The 25,545-nt window shown below is 41.0% G+C and overlaps 1 protein-coding gene across 1 annotated transcript; it reads right to left on the minus strand.

Annotated features, from left to right (window-relative positions):
* Positions 1 to 373: 373 nt before the first annotated feature.
* LOC105511259 (putative olfactory receptor 10AC1) lies at positions 374 to 1,351 on the minus strand. Its single transcript, XM_011941389.1, has one exon. It carries the CDS (start codon positions 1,349 to 1,351, stop codon positions 374 to 376), a length of 978 nt encoding a protein of 325 aa, XP_011796779.1.
* Between the last annotated feature and the right edge of the window lie 24,194 nt (positions 1,352 to 25,545).

The following is a 25,545-nucleotide window of genomic DNA, read 5'->3' on the forward strand; positions in this document are numbered from 1 at the left end:
CCATCTCTGGTTTACTCCTCACATCTGGCCTTCTCACCTATGGGTCTAGGAGTCTCATGAGGCCAGGAGCTGTGCCGTCTTTATCACCACCAGCCCCGCACCTTGCACGGGCTCCAACACACAGGAAGAAACTCAACAAGTATTTAGGGAGCCACTAAACCCAGGTCTCGGGCTCTAGGCCACAGTGTCTTAGCAATTCAAAGGAAGAGTGGAGGATGGGGCAACAGCTGGGAGGCTGTCCTTGTGACATTTCCGAGCTCTTTCCTGAATGCAGTCCTTGAGTCCCGTTGGTGGCTTCCCCCAGGCAGACCCCTCATGATGGAGAAAACTCTACAGAGCGGAGCCACACCCTCTGCCTGATCCGGGCCTGTATTCAGAGCTCGCGCAGATCTCCGCTTGGGGCTTGGCCTGGCCGCTGGCGCCCCAGCACCCTGCGCAGGGCAGCGGTGATCTCGCGGTTGCGCAGGCTGTAGATGAGCGGGTACAGCAGTGGCGTGACGTTGGTGTAGACCAGCGCCAGGGTGCGGTCCAGGCGCGGGGAGTAGCTGGCCCTGGGCCGCACGTACATGAAGGTGGCGCAGCCGTAGTGCAGGAAGGTGACTGTCAGGTGCAAGGCGCAGGTGGAGGCGGCCTTGCATCGGCCTTCGGGGCAGCGCAGGCGGCGCAGGGCGGCAGCGATGGCGCCGTAGGAGGCCAGGATGAGCACCGAAGGCAGCAGCAGCAGCACCAGGCAGGCGCCCAGCAGGGGCAGCTCGTCGGCGTAGCTCCGCGCGCAGGCCAGGTGCAGCAGCGCCGTGATGTCGCAGAAGAAGTGCACCAGCAGGCGGGAGCCACAGAAAGGCAGGTGGAAGATGGCCACCGTGAGCCCCACGGACACCGCCAGTCCCCCGAGGCAGCAGGCCAGAGCCAGTCGCGCGCATAGCCCGGGGGTCACCACTACCGCGTACCGCAGCGGGTGGCAGATGGCCACGTAGCGGTCATAGGCCATGGCGGCCAGCAGGAAGCACTCGGCCCCGCCCAGAGCCACAAACATCTGCATCTGAAAGGCACAGCCCAGGAAGGAGATGGGGCTGCCCCTGCGGTGGCCCGGCGTGCTCAGGTCGACCAGGGAGCGGGGCACGACCACCAGCGTGTAGCAGAGCTCGATGGCTGACAGCTGGCACAGGAAGAGCAGCATGGGCTGCCGGCTGGGCATCGAGGCCACGGCCACCAGGATGAGTAGGTTCCCGCCCAGGGTGGCCAGGTGCACCCCCAGCAGCAAAAGGAAGAGCACGGGTCTCAGGTGCGGGAACTCGGAGAAGCCTTGAAGGAGAAAGCCGCAGGGCACGGTGGCATTGCTGGGGCTGTCCATGCACGAGCCCGCCCACAGGCACCTGCGGGAGAGAGTCACAGGAGGGGAGAGCTTGTCGGCTACGCATTCTCTGGCCCTGCGTGTGGAGGAGGAGTCGGGTGGAAGGTAGAGGCTGGACCAGGAATGGTGGCTGCAGAGAGGTCGCAACAGTTCATGGATCCATTCCCAGTCCACCAGCCTGACTCCTTCTCACAAGGAAGTCTTAGTGACTTGTTCAGAAAAATAGTGCAGTTTTTGCTGCCTCCTGGACAGGAATTCCTATAGCTGCTTTCTCAACGTGCTCTTTCAAAAGAAGCCTGCATTTTAACTCCTTTCCTTGCAATCATCACTCCTGACCTCTACTGACAAAGAATTCATATGCCTCTATAGTCCAGTTATTATTTTGTGAGTCCTATAGGGCTGTGAGTATTGCGTCTGCTGTAGCCTGAGACATTTCCTTCCCCATGGCAGGAAATGTATTTGGTTTCCGCTTCTGTCTCCTCCTGCCTGCCCTATTCGGTCATTTCTCAGTTGCCTTCTCTGGTGTATCACAGAATCACAAAAACATAATGCAGGTGAGGGCCTTAGGGATCATCTCATGTAGCTTCATAATTTTAAGGAGAAAAATAAAGTTTGGGTTGGGGGGAAAGCGGATTGTAGAAGGACGTATTGCTCACAGGAAGTTAGGAACAGAATCTGCATTCTGAGGCTGAATCCAGAAATTTCTATGACTCAGGTCCTGAAAAAAGGTCACTCAGGTCAAGGCAATCCATATTTATTTAGTTTTAAGTAGAGACCCAGATCTGTGCCAGGCTCTGGGGCAGGCACTAAGGCAGCAGAACACACTTTGTGAGAAGACTTCCCTGGGTACATCAGGAACGACATGTCCCTAACATTTTTATTAATGCTTTGTCAACATGAGAAAAGGTGACGTGTATTTGTTCTAACTTGACTTTTAGTTAGCAGTACATTCCAAATTTGCCATCGGAACACAGTTTCATTCTAAGCATTATACGGTGACTCATTTGCAAGTAACATTTGGAAACCAGTGACAGTGTGCAGGTCAGCTGCATTTCTCATAATCTTCCCAGATGGAAGAACCAGGAGGTAGAAAGAGATTTGAGGCCATGCAAGCTGGAGGAGGAGGAGGTTTAATTTTTCCAATAGATACTAATGAGCTATCTCTTTTATTAATTTTTAATTTTAAGTGTAAGCTCAACTATTTGCTCTTAAAATCACTGCTAATCAATGTTGGAAGTGGAATTTCTTCATAGTTGTTGTATCCTAGAGTAAAAGAGCAATAAAGCTGGGTCAAAGGGCAATAGGAAAATCAGATGAAAGAACTGGAAGGAATGCAAAGAGTTGGGCCTTTGCTATCTAATACTTTTTTTTTTTTTTTCTTTTTGAGACAAGGTCTCAGACTGTTGCCCAGGCTGGAGTGCGATGGCACTATGATGGCTCACTGCAGCCTCGAACCCCCGGGCTAAAGAAATCCTCCCACTCTGGTCTCCTGAGTAGCTGGGACTACAGGCACACACCACCATGCCCAGCTAACATGATGGGGTTTCACCCTGTTGCCCATACTGGTCTCAAACTACTGAGCTCAAGCAATCCATCTGCCTTGGCCTCGTAAAGTGCTGGGATTACAGATGTGAGCCAACATGCCCTGCAAAATACCTGTTTTTGAGAGGAGAATTCTAAGGGTTTTTATTTCTCTGTGTCACCCTGTGCTCTTCCTCATGGTATCTGAGGGCAGCACTTTCAAATGGATGTTTTCCATTTGAAAGAAGAAGTCTTCCACTAGAAAGAAGACTTTCTAATGGAAGAGCAGGGTTGGGTTTTGGGTAGGTCTGAGGGAGGTGGATTCATTTCTCATCTGTTTTAGATCATTCACTTTTCAGTTTTTGGCCACCCTTCATGCTATAGAGCAAATGTAACAAACCTGTGTTACGTGCCTCCTCTTCACCAATTGTTGTTTGCTTTGAACACGAGAGAGAGGCCTGGCTGTCTTGGAGGTTTCCTGAAGTGCCAGTACAGCTCTCTTCTCTCCGCCTCTGCTCTGTCCTCTACTTCTTCCTCTCCATCTCCTTAGAGAAGTGTGATGGGTGCAGGGGAGTGCATAAGAAAAGAAACAGAAGCATTGCAGTTCTTCCTCCATGTTCATACCACACAGAAATGTAGATGACAAGCAAGGCCCGTTGATGGCACCAATACCTAGCAGCTCAAGGTATATCATGTTTTAAAAATACTCATGTGGAAGTTAAAACAAGTTGATCTCAGAAGAAGTTAAAAGCAGAAAAGAGGATAGCAGAGGCTGGGAATGGTAGGGGGAAGGGGGCTAGGGACAGATCCTTTGTTAAAGGATACAAAATTACAGCTAGATAGAATTTCTTATGTTCTATAGCATTGGAGGATGACTGTGATTAACAATTTTATATAGTTTCAAATAGTTGGAAGGAGGATATTGAATGTTTGCAATGCAAAGAAATGATACATGCTTGAGATGATGGATATACAATATCACTATACATTGTACTTTTCAAAACATCACTAAGTTCTCCATAAATATGTGTAATTATTATTTGTTAACTACACGATAAAATTTAAAAAATCAAGGTGCTGTAAAGCAAGTCAAAGTGGCTAATTAAATGGAAAAGAGACTAAGGGGTGTTTTTGCTCTTAGAGTTTTTAAGAGGAATTGTCACAAATTCTAGGAATGTATGTTTAGGAATCTTTTCTCTGGGAGAGGGAGGGAGAACAGATACTTTCAAAGCTTCAGTGATTCAAATCCAACTCTACCCTTGCAGGAGAAGCTACAGAGAGAGAAGGAAACACCACAAGGCCTGCCTAAGCCACCTTCCTCCCCCAGAGAGAGGGCAGATGTTCTCACTCTTCTGAGTGACAAATAACATCAGCTATAACAGCTAACATTTAAGAGAGTGCCAGGCAATGCTCACAAGGACTTTGCAAATTTAATTTACTTATTCTTAGTGACAGCGTAATAAGGTAAGTGGACTCTCTGCATACCCACGTTATAGATGAGGAAATTGAGGCCTAAGGAAATGAAACATCGTGTAGCTAATTAACGGTATAGCCAGATTTATACCCAAGCAATCTAGTCCCCAATAGTCCATAGTCTTATCCATATATAGTTGCCCTTATTTATACTTTTTCCAAAACATTCTTCCCTCATGAGACATATCTTACCCTTTTTTTCATATCTCCCACCTTCTGCAGAAGAGAAATTACCCACAGTCTGTAGGCATTTCTGTCCTCAGATTTCCCTTTGTTGACATTTTTCTTGAGGACATGTAGATGTGAGCAGCAATGCAGATAATCTAAGATAGCAAATCTAAAAATAATTTCTCCTTAGCTTTGACATTCATTTCTGCTATTGTTATTGTTCCGGCAGATTCACTTTTTTAATTGGATAAGACTCCATGGAGCACCCACAGAGTCATGGCTGGCTGGTTGCCCAGGACATCTGGATGTGGCTGAGAGCCTCGCTGGGCTGGAGATGCAGATCTGGGATTTGATTTTTTGCTGTATAGAATAATTAAAATTATCTGCAATCATGATGTTTTTAATCGACCATTTCAACAGTTAGTGGAAGCACCCCTAATGGGTGGATGTGAGATGGGTGATGTGAGACCAGACCAGTCAGCCCCTTTCAGGTTTTGAGGATTCCATAGAATGCTGAACTGGAATGGAGCTTAAAGGTCAAACATTCTAGGCCTTCATGTGAGGTCCAGAGATGTCACTAATCAGACTTGGATCTCACCATGGTCTTTTAGCAGCAAAACTGGATTACAGCCTGGTTCTCATACCTCTGGCTGAATGGTTCTATTTCTGTAAGAATTGTCTTCCAGACTAGACCTGAGCTTACTGATCTAGTATTGTAGTTTACAAAAGCACCAAAGGAGAGGTCACAGCAGAATTTTATCATTGTCCTATAATATTTTAGGATAAAATTGTATCATTTCCCTGATCTTGTAAGAAGTTAAACTTAGAAGATTATGAATATGCCTGGATTTCTTAGCCTCATTTAATAACTCTTCATGGGCTTCGGGTCTATGAATTTACATAAGTTATTCTGGAACCCATTTTTATCCAGTGCTTCCTTTTAGGAATAACATACTATACATTCATTTATTTATTTTTTATTTTGTTTAGCCTTAGTCCTTAGTGAAGTAAAAGGAGTCTCCATAGTTTATATTTCTGCTTTGTTGTTTATAGTTTATATTTCTGCTTTGTTGTTTTCTGAATGCTTGATTTGGGGAAGGGGCAAGGTAATAAACTCTTCCAAAGCCCCAGACTCCTCACTGATTCAATGGGGGGTAGCAAAAGAGAGGCTTGGTGATGATTCTATGGAAATAACATGTCCACATTTCTGGTACAGACCTGATACATAGTAGGTGCACAAAAACACTGAAAGCATTTGTGCTTTTATCGTTTATTACTTGACAAGCTTAGGTCATATTTTCTCTGAGTATTCATCCTCCCACTGTGGAACTCTCTGTCAGTGTGCTGTTTCAGGGGATTTCCTAGTGACTTTTCTCTTTCTGAGGTGCAAGAAGCAAAGTGAGTGTATTCTGGGTGTGGGAACCTTATGGGGAGATGAGTAGACATAGATGTAGGGAAGTCTGTCTGTCTGACTATCTGTCTGTCTATCTTCTATCTATCCCCCTATTTCTATTCTTTCTACTTTTTTATCCTCTTACACTTCCTACTGTCTTTCTGAGACTGTACAGGCTATGGAAGAAGTCATCACTAGATTAAAACCCTGGCTTAATCACTTATGTGCCACATTGACTTTCGTTGATGTACTCAATTTCCCTGATCCTCAGTCTCTATATCTAAATGGAGATAATGACGCCTAATTGCTGTGAGAATCAGGCATATTATAAAGAAAACCCATTACACAGTCCCAGGCACAAAGAAGCTAACAAAAGGTGGTTTCTAATCATTTCATGTGACAACTCTCACTTCTACAATGTCATGTCAGACTTTGTGCTCCCTTTGCATAGTAGCTGACAACTGCAATTACTGTAATGCTTCCTTTCCCTACATCATACAGGCCTTTTCCTTGGTTTATGACAGAGAACCTGAAAATCATTAATTTACATATATTTGCATTATATATGTTAAATTCAAATTTATTTTATACAATAAAATATTTTGAAATAAAACTCATTTACTGTTCTTTTTTTTTTTTTTGGCTGTCATGCAAACTTCCACATATTTTAGTGTTTTTTTTCCCTCATCAATTTGGTAATTCCTTTACTGAAAGGAGCTAAATGTCATCTCTGGATTTATTGATTTCATTGTGTTGTCCCTCCCCAAGCTTTTATGATCTCAGCCTCCATCCCTGGGATATGTGTTATTTGCCTGCATGGTGTTTCTGTCTTGTGAGCCAGTTCCTTTTACATGATAAAGCCGCCTACTGAATCTGTGATGACTAAATTTGGTATGAGATCTTGTCAAGGTCTTTTGAAAGTCTAAATAAAAGAGACCCTCTGTTAGTTTCTTGTTGGCTTCTTTCTCTCTCAAAAGCATTTAACAATTAACAGATTCAATAGGGAATGTTTCCCTCACACAAACATTCTTGCTTTCCCCCCTTTATGGTGTTTTCTGAAGTGTTTAGTGATTCTGCATGTTATACAAATGAGATATCCTGGGTAGTTGTGGCATTGGCCCTGGAGCCCTTCTTTAACATGATGGTTATATGGTCAGTCTTTTAGTCTGCTAGTTCTGGGTCAATATGCGACCTTTGTTTTTGCCTTTTGACCAACATGTTCCCCTCAAGCTTCCAGTAAGTCATATTTACCAGTCCCGACAATATGTGTACCTGTGTTTAGACCTCCTGAATAGTTGCCACTGTTAGTTCTCTTTTCTGCAAAGTCGATGGTAGGATCAGGGCTTGGAGGAAAGCATCATTTCAGGCTCCCTGCTTTCTTTCCTTTTCATCTGGAGAAGAGCTTTGATCCAGGAAAATCTAGGAGTCCTGCTGATATTAGAGCTGACTTTGATGCTTTAAAGAAAAAAATTCCCTACTTCAATGAGGCAGCACCCGTTTTAACTAATGTCTGTCACTCAGGCTTCTGCCAGCGGACGAGGGATAAGCTTCAAAAATGAGGACTTTAATGTTCCACATCAAAATTATCTGGTGGAGAGACTGTCCCAGTTCTGGTGCTGGGAAGGTCAACTTCATCACACACAAATGTATGATATTCACATTCTGAAAACGACCCTAGGCCTGAGGATTAGTTACTTTATCTACTTGAAAAATATTAGCATTTAATAGGGAAGCTAGTTTGTTTTCAAAATTTGTTTCTAAAAATAACTATCATTTTCCATGAAGTTGGTTTTAGTAGGCTTGAACATACTTTAAACTTCTGAACATCATTTCATGCTACAAAACAGCAAGAGATCTCCGTCAAAAACCCAGCAAGACCCTCCTTCTAAAAGATGTTTTTCTGTTTCTTGCTGGCCATAGACTGAGAGCTGGAATGAAGTACCAGGGCAAGGGAGCTGCTTGGATGAGGAAACCAAGGCTATCTCAGTACTGCCAAGAGGTTTTCATGATTCATCAAAATGTAAAAGAAAACACGGCGAGAAAAACACTGTTGATCTCCCAGGCAAGTCACTTTCCAGGAGTGTGGCTGATTATTTTCCAGTGCTGCATCAGAAAGTTGCAGGCCCCTTGGAAAATCTGTCACCCCTGAGAGTGATGCGAGTGATTTTGTGATTTTGGCTTCGGGGGTTCTTTACAATGGGACCATGTCCCTGCCATCCAATTGCCTGCCTTAGGGTTTCCAGAATAGATCCCTGTGGTTGCTGATAAACAGCAATAAGTGACTAAATGATTCAGGAGGCCCGAGGCTGGGCTTTGAGGGGGGCCTAGTCTCTTCAGTGGGGAGTCTTCAGTGGTGGACCCTGTTATTGTGGTCTGGGGCCTGGGGATTTTGTTCTTTGACCAAGGAATGTTGAGGTAATACATGGAGCCTTTCCTTCCTAGGCTTTGTCTGAGGTCAAATATTTGTTCTCCCATGGAACCGAAAAATAATCAAGGATATCATCTTCTTGAATATTCTCTATTCTGCTTCTAAGAGTTGAAGAAATAATATTTTCCTCAATTCTATTTTTACAGATTATTCTATAGAAACAACACATCACTGGATGCCTCTCACCAGGCAATCCTCTGTGCACTTGAGAAGAAGACAAGACTTTCCTATTTTTAGATGGGAAAGCTGAGGCAAAACGGATGCACTTGGGCAAAATCATTTGATAAAAATGGAAGCAGAACCTCCAAGTCCTGGCATCGGTAGCTGCCTCATGTTCCTCCCACCTCACTCCACCTCAGTGTACCCGCGACTGGAGGTGCCACAGGCTGGAGCACACAAAACACTGTGTGCTTCGTGATTTCTGATGTGGGGTGCCAGATCCGGTGGAAGGAAGGTGGCTGCGTGGGAACAGATGCTCGTGTCACAAGGAGTTGTCTCTTGTGGGTAAAGCAAACTAGAAAGTGTTTTGATTTCTTTATTTTCATGCTCTACTCTTGGTGCTTCCTTCTCCTCTGCCCACCAATCCCCCCAGTGCCAGGCTTCTCCTTACCTGGGTGCAGAGAGAGGAACAACTTGGAGGTGGGTGGAGAGGAGACTCAGTTCATGGTACTTGGAGGTGGGAGAGCTCCCAGGCAAAACAGAGAGGAGACTGTGGAGATGCCGTGGGCAGGTGGGGAGGAGAGGGAGAGCTTGAACAGTGAAAAACAAGAGATGGAGAGACTGGGAGGAGGGTGAGCAGCTAAAGTAGGGATTTCCACAGTAGCTTCTGATGAGCTATGTGTGGTCAGAACTATAACCTTAGCTTGCTTTATTTCCCTGGAGGGGTGGGGAGATAGGAAGGAGAGGAGTACGCTAGTCTCTTCCAAAGGGAGGGCCAGAGCAAAAGCATCCTGTGATTAATTACTCACCACAAAATCCCTCCCCAAGGTTGGAGACCTAGGAGGGGCTTGGCACACAGACAACTCCTCTACAGCTGTCCAAAGAAAAGCAGCTCTTCCCATCTCAAGCTGCCCACCTGCCCAGTGTGCTGTCTGTCCCACAGGTGACACACTTTCCCTAAAGTGCTTCTTGCTTCTCTCACAGCAATTCCTATTTTGCATGCTGGACCAGGCGGCGCCCGCCAGATCCCATGGTGAAGTATTAGGTGCCGACAGGTCTAAGATGTCTTCATTTGTTCAATGGCTAGAGTAGGGAGCTGGCTTTCCAGATGCATGAATGTATTCCCTAACTCTCACAAGTGTGCAGGAAACTGCCGTAGGAAGCCTGCACCAGTGGATTGCCATTCGGGCAGATCCCCTCAAGTTTGAGAGCTTAAGGTTTGCTTTTGAGTGTGTGATTATGATCCTGCCTGTGTATATTTATGTCAGAATCATAGAACTCTAGAGGTCATCTGTTTTAATTAATTAACTCATTGATTCATTAACAAATGCTTATTGAGTACCTACTATGTGTCAGACTGTGATCTGGATACTGAGGCACAGATCAGTAAGCAAAACAGACCAAAAGCTCTGTCTTCATGAAGCTTATATTCTACAGAGAAGAGATATACCATCATCAAATTAAGTCAATTATGTAGCATATTAGAAAGTGATAAGTCCAGTGGGGAAAAATAAAGGAGGATAATGGGGAATGTGAGGGGCGGCATGCAATTTTAAATAGAATGTTTGAGGAAGGCTTTCACGGGAAAGTGATATTTGGTGCAAAATGTGAAGGAGGTAAAGAGGTGAATTATTTGGCTATGTGGGGGATGGACATTCCAGGCAGAAGAATTAGCTAGTCGAGGCTCTGACCAGGGAGCAGATCTGGCATGTTGTCATCCCAGCAAGGAGGCCAGTGTGGCTCTGGTGGAGTGAGTGAGGATGGAATTGTGGCAGGTGAGTCTAGAAGAGTGATAATGGACAGCCAGTTGGGGGTGCCTTCCAGGTGATTGTGGGAACTTGCCTTTATTCTGAGTGTGATGGGGAGCCACATGGGGCTTTGAGGACATGATGGTTAAAAAAAGGATGATGCTGATTGCTGTGTTGGGAACAGACTGTATGGGACCAGTTAAAAGTGAAGCAGTCAGTCTCACAATAATTCAGGTGAGGGAAAATGTGACTTGAATCAGATTCGCTGTAGAAGTGGTGAGATATAAGTGGATTCTGGATATAATAAAAATGTAGAGCCAGCAGGATTTCCTGATGGATTTGCTAAGGAGTGTAAAGAAAGAGAAGAGTCAGAGTGACTTTTTCCCCTGAGCAACAGGAAGTAGAGAGGTATCATTTCCTGAAAGGAGGAAAGCCTCAGGTGGAGAAAGTTTTAGAGGAGGTAAGATCAGAGGTTTAGTGCAAGACATGCTAAGTTTGAGATGTTGATTAGATACCCAAATGGATCTGTCTAATGGGTATTTGGGCAGATCCACTTAGACATCTGTCTCAATGGACATGTGATCTACATGTAGTTCACAGGATAAGTCCAGTGTAGTTCACAGGATAAGTCCAGTCATCAAATGTAGGTGGCATTTAAAGTGATAAAACTGGACTGAGCGCAGTGGCTCACACCTGTAATCCCTGCACTTTGGGAGATCAAGGCAGGTGGGTCACTTGAGGTCAGGGGTTTGAGACCAGCGTGGCCAACATGGTGAAACCCTGTCTCCACTAAAAATACAAAAAATTAGCCAGGCGTGGTGGCGCATGCCTGTAATCTCAGCCTTTTGGGAGGCTGGGGCAGGAGAATTGCATGAACCCAGGAGGCAGAGGTTGCAGTGAGGCAAGATCGTGCCACTGCACTCCAGCCTGGGTGACAGAGTTAGACTCTGTCTCAAAAAAAGTAAAAATAAATAAAAATAAAAAATAAAGTTATAAAACTAGAGGAGATCACTATGAGACTGAGGATAGCCCGAGAAAGAAGGGGTCCAGAAGGTTATCCCTGCTGTGCTCCAAGGTGCTGAGTTTGGAAAGATGAGACAAAACCAGAAACAGAGACCCTGGGAGAGTCTCTGGTCTCAGTTTTTCCGCTGAGCAAACCATAGGCTTGTGTTCTGCCTATCTCCCACTTTGCACATGTACAGCATTGTAGAATATTTACATGGAAAAGGATTCTATGGTATAGTAGAGTGACTTCCCCTATTGATAATAAACAATTATGTCAGTCCCTACACAACTCTATGCTAAAGGTGATGGGGAGGGTTGAATGGTATTCGTATGGCTAGCTGAGGATCCTACTTTTTTCCATCTCCCCAAACCCCTAGAAGAAAGTAAGGGTTGGAACAAAATTCTGGGTTGTAAAATTCTAGGGTTTTGTATGGTCTTATCTTACATTTCTTTTTTTTTTTTTTTTGGCTATGTATACTTTCAGAAAGAATTTACCTCGCCTAAGCCTTAGATCACGTGACTAAAATATAAGAATAATAATACCCACTGTGTCTAATTGGCAGGTTGTTTTGAGATTTTAAATGAGATCTATTTATGAAAACATATTGTTAATCCTAAAGCACCACACCAATATTACCTATTATATTGTAGAGCCATGATCAATACAATTTCCAATATAGAAGTCCCTCTCAACTTTTCCTGGGACTGAGCTTTCAGGACATAGAGTTCCTTCCCCTTCTCATTCTTTTTCTGCACATAGTCTCCCTGTAAAGTGAAAACCAGCTGAGAAAAGATTTGGTCTGGACAGGCCTCCTTGGTGATTAAGAGTCACAAATGTGATGATATCATTCGCAAACAGCAGTGTAGTCATGGTTCAGAATTTTGGAAACAGTGCCAGGAGGATCTTGGACATAATTTTCAGGATGTATAAGCCCTGAACTAAAGCAAAGTTTACCAGTGCCAAGAGTTTGACGTTTTCTTCTTCATGTTTTCTTTGGCTGGAGGCTGGCTTTAGTTCAAGAGTTCTGTCAACAAATGGAATTCTCTATTTGGGGCTGGGATTCTTCAGATTGGTGGTACTTCTGTCTCCTATTGCTGTGAGTTTCCTCAAACTTAGAGTCCTGTGGGATCTGTGTTTAAACAGAGACTGGAAATGTTTACATCATCTCCACATTCCTTAGCCATTTGTCACCAGACTGAAGATTGACTGGTGGGATGCCTGCTTCTAGAGAGAAGATACTGCTTTTCTCTGACTCCAGCTGAGAAGAGGTTGGTTACGAATTTGATGACTATCTATGAACCTAAGGAGGAAAAGTTAATTTCTTTTGAAGGTTTGCGTAATGTTTTAAAACAAATTTATAGAAATATAGATGATGGAAAAAACCAATAGGGTAAATCTAAATTATTAAAAATAAATAATACATAAGGAAATAAACAGCATAGAAAATAAACAAAAAAGAGATTGTTACCAAAAATCATAAGTTTTTTTTTTGAAAATTCTAAGAAGGTGGATAAATTTCTGGAATTTTCAATGAGCAAAAAAGTGAGAAGATACAAATGAATAAAAAATGAAAAGGTAGAAATTAAAATAGGTCTAGTAGAGATTAAAAATACTAAAAAAATTATTAAAAAGTATTTGTGGATAAAAGAGGCACATATCTGAAGATAAAAGCTGAATGGACCCCATAAAAAGCAGAAAACTTAGAATAATAATCATTAATGACATTAAATTGCTATGAAAAAGATAACATCTCTGCCCTTTTCACTACTCCCATGGAAAATAATTTTACAGGTAGATCTTACCAAAGTTTCAAGAGACACATGATTCCCAAATATTATGTAAGTTTTTTCAGAAAATGAAAAAAAAGAAAAAACATTGACAACTAATTTGATAAAATTTGCATAATTTAGAAAATGCATACACTAATTTTACAGATAAAAACATTTAAAAATATTATCCAACCAGCTTCAACATTTTAAAAAGCAGCATATTTTCACAATTTTCCCAGGAACAGAAAGATAGTTCAACTCCAGAAAATCTAAAACACAGTCATCTCAATATACATGAAAAAAATGATGAAAATTATTAGAAAGCTAGAAATAGACAGAAGTTTTATAATCTAATAAACCATATGTACAAATATTCTACAACAAATTTCATGTTTAATGGATAAATTTGAGGCACTTATTTTCAAGTCAGGAACTAGATATATATACTTTGTATAAGTGATACCTATCAGCACAGTACTAACAATTTTAGTCAATACAGTGAAAAAGAAAATAATTGTTATAAATCATACATTGTAATTATTTGCTGATGATATGATCATTTACTTTAAAATGCAAGAGAATTAATGGCAAACTAGTCACACCAATAAGAAAGTTCAGAAAAATTTTCTAGCATAAGATCAACATATAAAAGTAAATAAGGTTTCTCTATATCAACAATATTATATTAGAAACCATAATAAAAAGAAGCAACACACTCATAAAATATATAGAAATTAATTTTTTTATGCATAGGATTTTTTAAAAAATTATAAAGCCCTAGTAAAGCACAAGAAAGAAAGTTCAAATAAATGGAGAAATATACTATGTTCATGAATGGGGAGCCTTTATCTTGTAAATACATCAGTTTTTCTAAGTTTGGAATATAGTTAATGCATTTCCAATAATAACTACAACAAGAATCATGGGGAAAATTCCATATTAATTTAAAATATATAGAGAAAAATAAAGGTCCTACAATAGTTAATACAGATTTTAACTTTTGAATTAAGGTGGAGAGAAGAAAGGATGACTAATCCTTCTAGATATTAACAAATACTGCAAAGCAGCAATTAGTAAAATATATTCATTTTTTGTATAAGAATAAGTAGATATACAGTACGAGATTGTCAGTGCAGAAACAGACTGATACCTCTACATGAACTTGGTAAATGATGGTGATGGCATCATAAATCAGTGGAAAATGCCTTAAGTTTAAAATACATGTTTTATGGAAAGTAGGCTAATCATATGAGAAATAATCAGTTAAATGCTCCAGATATACCAAGAAGATATAAAATGCATAGTACTTTTCAAGAAAAATTGATGGATTTGACTCTAAAAATAAATAGTTTGGCTAACACAGGACAGCATAAGTCAGAATAATAGTCCAGGAAGTGATACATACATCATTAATGACAAAAATTCTAGAGTTATATAAGGAAATATCACTAATTAATTTAAATATCAGACAAAGGATGCGATTAAACTGTGCAACATGCTTCCCATTCTTGACTGTTTCTATTCCTCAGCTTGTAGCAAGGAGATCGATCGTTAAGCCCCCTGACTGATTGTCACTAACCTTCCTCTAAGATATCTCCTGGGCCCGGCGCGGTGACGCACGCCTGTAATCCCAGCACTTTGGACGGCCAAGACGGGCGGATCACAAGGTCAGGAAATCGAGACCATCCTGGCTAACACGGTGAAACCAGGTGTCTACTAAAAATACAAAAATTAGCCGGGCGTGGTGGCGGGCGCCTATAGTCCAAGCTACTTGGGAGTCTGAGGCAGGAGAATGGCCGGAACCCGGGAGGCGGAGCTTGCAGTGAGCCGAGATCGCGCCACTGTGCTCCAGCCTGGGGGACAGAGCGAAACTCAAAAAAAAAAAAAAAAAAAAACTGAAACTTTTAACTATAAGCCCTTGTTTATATAGTGAGACTACCCACTTACAATTTCAGCCACTCCACTAGCCCTTCTTCTGACCAGACACTTAGCAACTTTTTCCAATACCAATGTCTGGCCAAACTTCACGTGGGTTCCTATACATGCTTAATAATTGTCTGCTTAGTTGCTGATGAAATCTCCGTATCTCTGCCAATCAACACTCTGCTTTTCTCAAGTCTACTCCTGCTCACTTTATTCTCAGACAGATGTTTTTTATTTATTATTGCTACTACTCCTCCTTCTCCCTCTATCACTACCACTACAATAGCTTAAGAAAGCTCCTGGAACATACTAAACACTCAATAAATGTTCACTGCTGTTCTGACTAATGCTACCACACCACTGTTAAGTCTCCTGGGACCACCACATGGTGAACATTTATTATGTGTCAAGCCTTGTGCCAAGTATTTTACACATATCATCTCATATAATTTAATACATTTTTACTGAGAACATTGAAATCATTCAAAAAGTAATCTTTAGCTTTTTTCAAAATTGATTTCCTTAAAAGGTAATACCTTTTAATCTCACAAAAGAGGTCTGCTCACCCTGTCCAAGACCAACACTTTGATATGTATTTTCATCCTCTGTCTTTTCTATCACTTCCAAGACCCTGTTTTGTTGTCTTCTGACTTCTAGATTCTTCAGTCTCTTCCACTGGTTCCTTTTTTGGCCTTTCAATATGCTTAGGTCTAACTTGTCTTGAAAACCACCAGGTCTGAATGTTTTTCTGTAAAAGATTCTTTCATATTTTTCTCCTTCCTATCATTGTGCACATATTTTTCTCCTTCCTACCATTGTGCACATACACATTAGGTATGTTATCAGTCTTTGCTATTACTTCTTCTTGACTGAATTATGTGCACTTGGAATCCATTTCTATTCTTTCTGAACTAATCATTGGTAATGATTTCCTAGTTACCACAGTCTTCTTCTAACTACTTAATCTCTATAGGTTTTTCTAATGCATTTTGCCCCTTTGATCACTGTATCCTTGAATCTCTTTCTTCTTTGGCTTTTATGATAGGACAAGTTCATTTCTCTTACATACTCCCCTGCCTCTTTAAGGCCAGACGACGTGTATCATGAGGCACCATCTGAAGGATCTTGGAAGTAACTATGCACAGAAGGTTGGGAATGGGGCAGCAGTGGAGTCAGGATTTACATTGTCAGAAAGAATCAAAAGGACACAAGAAGGCAGAGAAAAGCAGAAGATTTGTCTTCCTGGCATCAATTAATAACAAAGGTCTTAGGAGAAATATTATTAATGTTAGTCAAAGAGTTGACAAAAACTTATGGATAACTGAGATACCTGAAGTAGTTTTAGGTGAAATATTATGAAGGTCGGGGCAGAGTTGGCTAAAGAGTTTTGGTTAGTTCAAAAACTGATGGAGCTGGAGCAAGGAAGGGCGGCAGATGTGCAGGTGGGCAGTTGGGTGGGCTGACAGGGAGGGAGATAGGTTGGTGGACAGAAGAACACATAGAAAACAGGAAAAAAAGGCCCGGCACGGTAGCTCATGCCTCTAATCCCAGCACTTTGGGATGCTGTGGTGGGTGGATCACATGAAGTCAGGGGTTTGAGACCAGTCTGGCCACGTGGTTAAACCCCATTTCTACTAAAGATACAAAGATTAGCTGGGCATGGTGGCGTGTGCCTGTAGTCTTAGCTACTCAGGAGGCTGAAGCACGAGAATCACTTGAATGTGGGAGGCAGACATTGCAGTGAGCCAAGATTGTACCACTGCACAACAGCCTAGGTGACAGAGCAAGACTCTGTCTCTAAACAAAAATAAAAAACAAACAAACAAAAAACAAGAAAAAAGATAAAGCAAAAGAGACCTAGCTCCGTTTACTTACCTTCTCTTGATGGAAGTTACTCCTTGGCTGTTTTTGCTCAGAGGCCTGAGGGTAGTGACAGCAGTCTGGGTGACTGTGGGATTAAATGAGGAGCTGGGTTGAGCTGACCATTGGCAGTGAAATGAGTAGAACTTCATAGGGGTACAGATATGATGGGAAAAGCACTTGGACCATCATCATCCTCCCTGTTTAATAAGCATCAGTCACCTATACATTTTTAGAGCTTTTTATTACAGAAATTTTCAAACATACACAAACATAGTATACTGAGCTAAGCCCTCATGTATTTATTGTCCAATTCAATACCTATCAACATTTTTTCAATTACGTTTAATCTGTGTTTGCTCCACCACCCTTTGTTGTTTTTGTTTTTGCTGCAGTGTTTTAAGGCAAATCCACAATATCCTATTATATCACTCACAAATAATTTAGTACCCACAGTTGTTTTATATTGAAGCACCTGTATGCACTGGTGCATTTTCTGCTTTTGCAAAATTATTGATGCGACTATTCAACTATGATACTTGAGTACCGGGTAAGTTTTTAAAAGAAGCAGTAGCTGAAAGCCCAGAGGGCTCTGGAAGTGGATGGAGTAGGAACTTTGGTACTAGTGCTTTTGGTTTCCTTTAAGTTTTGTGGCTTTGAGATGCCCAAGGACTAGACCTTATTCCTTAAATTAAAGCAAGGTTTTCATTTCTTAGGCAGTCAGCTTGCTCTTTAAAACTAAAATTTTTATTTTGGGTAAAAAGGACTTTGCCATTTGAATGTCTGTGATAGGTAACCATAGAACCATTATTGTAATCAATGTAAATTCTCACTCTGAGAGATAAATAAGTACTAGAGAAAAATAGACTAACCTCGTAGGAGAGATCTGAAAAGACAGAAAACAGAATTAACAATGTAGTGCTACATAGAGTGCCTCAAATCAGCAATACAAAAAATAGGTGTACTCAATGACAGTAAGCCAATTATATAAATTGGAAATTGGGATATGTAATTTAGGAAAGGATTCCTTTTCTAATGTGCAACTTATTACAATCAGTGATGGATGCACTAATAAGCTTAATTGTAATTATTTCACTTTATATGTATATAAAGTTGTCACCTTATACACTTTAAACATATACAATTTTTTTGTCAATTGTAACTCAATAAAAAAATTTAAATCAAAATAAATCTCTCAAAATAAAAAGTTCATTTCATGCTATGTTTGAATCATCTTTATTAAGAAGGACAAATTACATAAAACCAGGACCATGTAGAAAACCTGGAACATGTCGTCCACACTGCAGTGAGTTGAATTTGGGACACTTTATGCCTCAGGTGGTCAGAGAAGGGCGGTGTCAAACTTAAAGGTAGGACTTAGTTTAATTTGCTCAGCAACCAATTTAAAGACAGAAAGGATTTGTATAAGGTAGTGGTGGAAACTAAGTTTAGAAAGAGACATGGAGGTGAGGAGGTGAATATCTTCAGCCGTTTTGTGGAATGTTAATGCCAAGCGAATATTCACAGTTTTCACTGAAGAAAGTGCTCTGTGGTCCAATACATTTTGAAAATGTTGGCTTAAAAACATTTCCAGTGTCTTGATCGTATATTCAGGTTTTTAGTGAATGTGCATGTACATGGAGAAGTGGTGATAGCAGGTAGCATTTCTTTTTTTCCTTTTTTTTTTTTTTTAAATGAAGCGTCTATTAATATTCAGGGACTCTAGTGTCTCTCAGCGCATGGTTTAGGAAACAGCATGTTAAGAAATTGAGAACTTATCCTAAAGGAAGTGCAGAACCACAGAGAGCTTTTCAGTGAGAGATGAAGTGGCATGTTACTAAGATTAATTTGGTATAGTTTTCAGATGAAATGAAAAGGGAGAAAATGAACACAAGGAGAAGACTATGGTAATAGTTCAAGGGTGAAGTAATGAGGACCTGAATTGGAGCAGTGGGTGTGTGACTGCAAAGAAGAAACATATGGGAGACAACACAAAGGAAGAATCTTCAGCTTCAATTGATAACAGAATGTGATGGGTGAGGGTGAGGCAGGAGTCAAATGTCAATTTGGGAATCTGAGGCATGGTGTTGAGGTGTTGAGTCAAGGAAACACTTGAGACCATTGATGGAAATGGACCCACACATATAGACAGCGCTAGTGAGCTAAAAAGGATGCTGAGCTTCACGTGGCTCTGCAGGTGATTATGTACAACAGCTGCTGATGCAGGTACAAAAGTTGAGGTGAGAGTCAAGGTTGGGCATATCGGCTTGGGAATTTTTATAGCTGGGCTTTGGGTGGTGGAGGGCTGGCATGAAGAGTGTGCAAACCTTATAGGCAGATTGGAGTTTCAAAAGAATACAGTGTGTGTAGTCAGAAGACTTGATTTCTAGTTTTATCTCTGTCAGTAACTCTTTGGTCAAATTATTTATCTTGCCTGAACCTCCTTATATATTTAGGAACAATAAAAATGCCTGCCTCCAAGGATTGTTGTCAAGGTTGAATTAGGTAATGTCTGTGGAGTTGCTTTGTAAATTGTAAAGGGCTGTACCAGTTTTAGTTCTACTATGAGAGATAGGTCAATAGAGATACAAACCTAAAATATAAATCTCAGGTTCAGAGTTTAGTCCCAAAGTAAGTAGGCAGTGAGTAAAAAATCACTCTAGTTCATGCCAACAGACATGCCAGAATCCATGGACGTGAACTACTATGGAGGAGGGAAGGAAGGGTCAAAGTGGTAAGTGGTTTGTGACAAGGACTTCTGAGAGCAATTATTAGGGATCTGCTTTTTGGGAATCTGAGGCATGAGGCAGTGGGCCACAAGTTGCTCAAAATGAGGTAAGAAACCAAATCAGTAGGTCTGGGGTGGAAGATAAAGACATAAATTCCTGAGGCTTAGAATGCCAAGAGCAGAACAGAAACAAAAGCAAGTCTCCTGTCAAGGACAAGCAGGTGAACACACAGCAAGAATTAGCCACAGAACTGGGAGCAAAACATACTTTAGGAAGTCCTTAATTAATAAAAACACAATTATTTTATAGTCAGTGCTAGCACTTAGTGTGTGTGTCAGGAATTATTTAATACAAGCTCTTATTGCAACAACTTACAATGACTAAATCACTTAATCCTCTAACAACGCCGTTATCATTAACATTTTTCAGATGAAGAAACTGAAACCCAGAAAAGCAAAGTAATTTGCCCCAGCTTACATAACTAGTAAGCAGCAGAGCCAGGATTTGCAGGCAGTGTCATTGGCCTCAGAGTCTAGCCCCTGTACCGCTATGCTGCAGTTGCCAGCGTTGAGAGGGGGCTAGGAAAATGCAGGTCACCCATCCCACCATCCACATTTCCATGGTTTGGGGGTGGTTATTTGTTAATCTCTGTTCTCCCTATACTCCTGATACCCTTTTATGCCATTGATCAGTGTATTCGTTATCACTGAGTATTACTCCTAACACAAAGGATGGCTTATTTTCTTATTCTATTGGAATTAGAATTTTCCTCTATTATGGAGGCAGTATGATAGATAAATGTGGGGTGTACTTTGGGTTCAGAGAAGGTTGGATTTGAGTACTGGCTCTACTCCCTTGTGGCTGTGTACCCTTGGCCTTGTTACTTCAATCCTCTAAGCCCAAGTTCTGTCATCTGTTGCGATAAGCTAGTGTTGTATGTGAGGAGTCTATGCACAGGCTTTGGAACTAGACACTTTTGAGTCCTGGCTTGACCAGTTTTTAGCTGTGGGAGTTTGGGCAAATTTGAACTTTTCTGTTTTTCAGTATCCCCATCTATAAAACAGGATAATAGCAATTATACCTCTACCAGGGAGTTGTTATGAAGATTTAATGGAATATTGGCACAATGCCTGAGACATGGTGAGTGCTCAACCATTTTTCTCTACAATTTATTTTTATAGGGTTATGAATTTATAACACAGTTTATATAGGGCTATAGTGAGGATGCAAAGTGGTAATTCTGTGTAGTGGTGAGTACAATGCAAGGCACAGGGCAGGTCTACACTAAACACCATGCATTATTATTAACTTCTTCTTCTTCTTTTTTATTTTATTTTATTTTTTTGAGACACGATCTCACTTTGTTACCCAGGCTGTGCAGTGCAGTGGCCTGACCACAGCTCACTGTAGCCTCAATGTCCCAGGCTCAAGCAGTCCTCCCACCTCAGTCTCCCCAGTAGCTGGGCCCACAGGCATGTCACCATGCCCAGCTATTATTTTTTTCTTCAAGTTTTAATGAAGCTTGTATGTAAGATTCCTTTATTCCTTTATCCAGTTGTTTCTTCCTTGTATTTGCCCTTTTCCCTTCCTACTTGGTGAGATTTGGCTTTCTCTTCAATAATCTTTTTGTAGTCTTTGTACAATTTTAGCCTAGTGCTAACCACCTACATGGTACCTACATGGACAGTTGTGCCATTAGCCTTTTCCTGCTGCACCTGTTCAATTTAGGTGACATATTTCTTCCTGCAAACCTGGACTACTTTGCCAGTTTGCTCACCTTTATAGTGCCTGTGTACAACCTGAACTTCATCATCCTTTCAGATGGTCATGGATTGAACATTGTACTTCTGTCTCAGCTCTTTGCAAAGAGAGGAAGACCTAATATTCCTGAGAATGTGGGAAAGTGCATTGAAATGCCTTTTGCGGTACTTGCTTCGATCAGAAGTCACCAAGGGATTGAACTTCACTTTGGCCACTGCCACTTTGGTCGCTTTGGCCACTGCCACTTTGGTGATGGCCACAAAAGGGAAGAGCTTTTTTTTTATTTTTTATTTTTATGTAGAGACAAGGGTCTCCTTTTGGTGCCTAGGCTGGTCTTGAACTCCTGGGCTCAAGTAATCCTCCCACCTTGACCTCCCAGAGTGTTGAGACTACAGGCGTGAGCCACCGTGCCCGGCCTATTGTCTTATTTATCCTGACGCACAGAGCGACAGCAGTCTGTGGTCTGCATTCTTCCCCCTGATGGCCAATCCTCAGGATCAACCCTCAGGGTTATGTCTTTTAAATTAAAAGACTGCTATGTATGCTTGAATCTAAAGTTCAATCTTGTTACTGATTTCAAGATACTTAGAGAAAGTTTCCTAATAGAGCTGTTGGCTGCAGGGCAGCATCTGCTCATTCCTTTCTGTTTGTTTTCTCATCTGAGGAATCTTCCTGCCCTTTGCACTCCATGAGGATTTCCACAGCTGACCTCATTCCGCAGGAGGAGCTTGAGGAGGCACGGTTCTATTGGACACCTCTCCTTGCTGCTAGCTGGGTGATTCTTTGTAAGCCCCTCTCCTGAATATTACTACATACCCTACTTCATCCTCAAGCTCCAGGCAAGAGAATACACTTCTTTTGTAGTTGACTTAAATTTTTATCAAAATTAAAAAATAATTAGGTAAGATTAAAAAAAGTCATCAGCCCTATCCTGCCATTCCCCACTTCTGACTTCTCAATTTAACTGTTTGAGCTGTATCTCTGCATTTTATTTAAAAACCAATCTATTACTAGTTTATTTTTTTTAGTTTTATACATGTATTGTTTCTTCACGTTTTACTGTGGAAGAGGATAATTTGATTTTTTAGACCTCTTCTCTTCAATACAAATACATACAAGATAAACACACATGTATTTCCTTTCTCCATATAATAATTACATCATAATTTTGGTATAGAGCAATATTCACTATGAACATGATTATATCTATGTTAACATTAATTATGGCTGAGTCATAGATTATTCTGCTATCACCAATTATTAAGTTTCCTTTTTTTTTTTTTTTTTGAGACAGAGTCTTGCTCTGTCGCCCAGGCTGGAGTACAGTGGCGTGATCTTGGCTCACTGGGTTCAAAGGATTCTCCTGCCTCAGCCTCCCGAGTAGCTGGAATTACAGGTACGTACCACCATGCCCAGCTGATTTTTGTACTTTCAGTAGAGACAGGGTTTCACCATGTTGGTCAGGCTGGTCTTGAACTCCTGACCTCATGATCCACCCGCCTTGGCCTCCCAAAATGCTGGGATTACAGGTGTGAACCACAGCGACCGGCCATTCCTCTATGTTTTTTTAAGTGTGTAGTTTCTGCAGTTTTTCTTCTCTTTTTGTGTTACTCATTGGAGATATTCTGTATCTCTCAACATTTTCATTAAAATTTTCATTTCTACTCTCAAATTTCTTATTTTAAAGAACATTTTATTCTCTGATATTCCTTTTTCTTGTATGATGTGATGTTCTATTTGTTCTTATTTTATAGGTGCAATGTCTTTTCTAATTTCTCTGAGGAAATGCATTATGTGTATTTTGTAATATCTTTCTTTCCCTTGAGATTTCTTTTTGTGTGTTTATTTTTCTAATATTAGAGGTTTTTAAAATGACTGGTGCTTCTTAGCTCTTTGTTCACATTCATAAATGAATCAAGAAAAATTATTTAGAAGCACAGCATTCCCAGACAAAGCTTTGATCGGCGGGCTTCAACATTTGGGTGGGACCTCAGCTACTTCACTGGGCCATCTCTAAATATCAGGACTCATAAGTCTCTTCTGTTGATATGTCAGTATACTCAGAAAGAGACCTCCTAGTCCCTAGCCTGTCAGGTGTAAGCTGGCTGCCAATGTCCTGGGAAACTCAGAGAGGATGGGGTCTGGAGGGGGGATGGGGAAGGAGTCAATGCCCCTGCTTTCACAGGACTCTTGGTCTTGGATACATGTGTCGTCCCTGAGTACAGAGTGCTCTAGGTCAACTTTCCCTGGTTCCCACTGAAGATAGAGTAATGGCAGCTCATTGACTTCAGGGATCTAACTGCTTCTGTGCAGACATTTTAACCAGCCTTTATTCAGCCTTCTAATCTCGACTGTTTTTGAGTTCCTGAGGCTTCCTAATAATCTGTAGTATAAATTTGGGCATTAGGGCTACTGCACTTCCAGTTTAGGTTTCTGTTTTCCTTCGTCTGCTAAGTCAGTTACCCATCCATCTGTTTTGCAAAACAGCACTTTGTTGCTGTCATCTCCGTTCTCTTTTTGATTCTTGAAGGTTATGTCTTTTGCAATTTCTTAATTATCATTTTAGTGAGGCTTGGGAAGAAGCAAGTGTAAACTCACATGATAAAGCTCATGGGTAAGTGGAAGTTCTTTGGGAGGTACTTCGTCACCATTCTCTAAGGGGCATGTGTAGGTTTACCAAGCACAGAAGACAGTTCTTTTCTTCTTTACATACATTTTCCTTCCTGAGAGCAGCCAGATTTTTTTTTTCCAGGATTTAACTCTTTTTTTTTTTTTTTTTTTTTTTAGCTGGGTGAAACTGTAACCAGGGATCCTGCTCTCTCCTATTCAGGTCCTTTTCTCTCATGCTAAAGAACGAGTTTGATTCTTTCTTCTTGAGATCTGAATCTTCAGAAGAAGTAAAAACAAGTCTGAAAATATTTGGAAGTTATCCATCTCCCATCCACGGCATCCCAACCAGATTCCTTCTTCTATTAGACCATTCCTGGTTTTCTTGCCTTCTAGACTCCAGAAACTGTCTTGGTTCCTATTGATTTCCAGTCTGATTCTTCAGGCTTCCAGTCAATTCCATTAACTTCTGATTATGTTTAAATGAATGTCTCTTTTGTTTAAGTTAGCTGTGATGATGTACAATCAAAGAACCACAACTGATGCAGGAACTTAGTAGTTTATCTGATTTTGAAACAATTTGTGTTTTGTAGTTTCAAGGCTGAGAAACAACAACAACAGAAAAAAACAAATTTAGGTGTTTCCTTTTTCCACCAAAGTAATGGATTACTTCATGATATGAATTCATATTTTCATGAAATAAATTTTGTGAAAGAATTAGGGGACTAGGATCCCAATATTAGTAAACTATTGCTGCAAAAAATCACAATGTATCAGTGGCAAGTGATAAGCATTTATTTCTTGCTCATGTATCCGGGTGACTGAAGTGGCTCTTCCTCAAACTGCAAATTTGCAGATTGGCTGGAGCTGTTCTGTTCAATGCTTTTAATTCTGGAGCCAAGCTAGAAGGGCAGAAGCTATTCAGGTTATATTCTTATTAAAATAATGGCAAAAAATGATGTAGGGAAAGCCCAACTGCATATATTAATTTCAAGCCTTTGCTCATGTCTCATCAAATATTGCATTGGCCAAAGCAAGTCACCTAGCCAAACTCACAGTGAGAAGACAGGGAACTGTACCCACCATGAGGCCATGTGATATGTGATGTGAGATACCATTGCAGGGAAGTGAAGAATTTGGACAAATACTTCAATCTACCGGTCTTCCCTATTAATCATGATTATTCACATGCTTATATTCCCTCCATCTTCATCTAACTCTGATATCAGGCCAGAAAGTCCAGAATTTTGTGATATAAAGCAAATCTAGATGTGCTTTCCTTTGAGTCAGAGATCTATGAATAATAAAGACAATTTTACTGTTTACACTTAACGTACAATTGTGGTGTGAGGGCACAGTAACAGAAATAAACACTTTCATTAGAAAGAGAAAGAGTGGTAGGCATATAGCTGTTACTGCTCAACAGTTGTTCCCAAAGCCTGCTGTACAAATATTTCTGGGTCATTCTATCCTGGGGCAAGGAATGTTTCGTGGTTAAGTCTTAGTTATTTTCGTTAGGAGTTGCATCTTAATTTATTATTCTTCAAGCTCTTGTTTCTGCATACTGGAAGTCCCTTACTTTTCCATCCTTACCCAGCTTCTTAATTCTAGAAGACTGAAGACTCAGAGGTCATTTTATATCTCATACA

Source organism: Colobus angolensis, unplaced genomic scaffold, assembly GCF_000951035.1.
Source record: "Colobus angolensis palliatus isolate OR3802 unplaced genomic scaffold, Cang.pa_1.0 Scaffold2, whole genome shotgun sequence".
NCBI classification, from domain to species: Eukaryota; Metazoa; Chordata; class Mammalia; order Primates; family Cercopithecidae; genus Colobus; species Colobus angolensis.

Excerpts from the sequence above, each read along its gene's own strand:
- LOC105511259 (XM_011941389.1), bottom strand. The coding sequence starts at position 1,351 with ATGGACAGCCCCAGCAATGCCACCGTGCCCTGCGGCTTTCTCCTTCAA.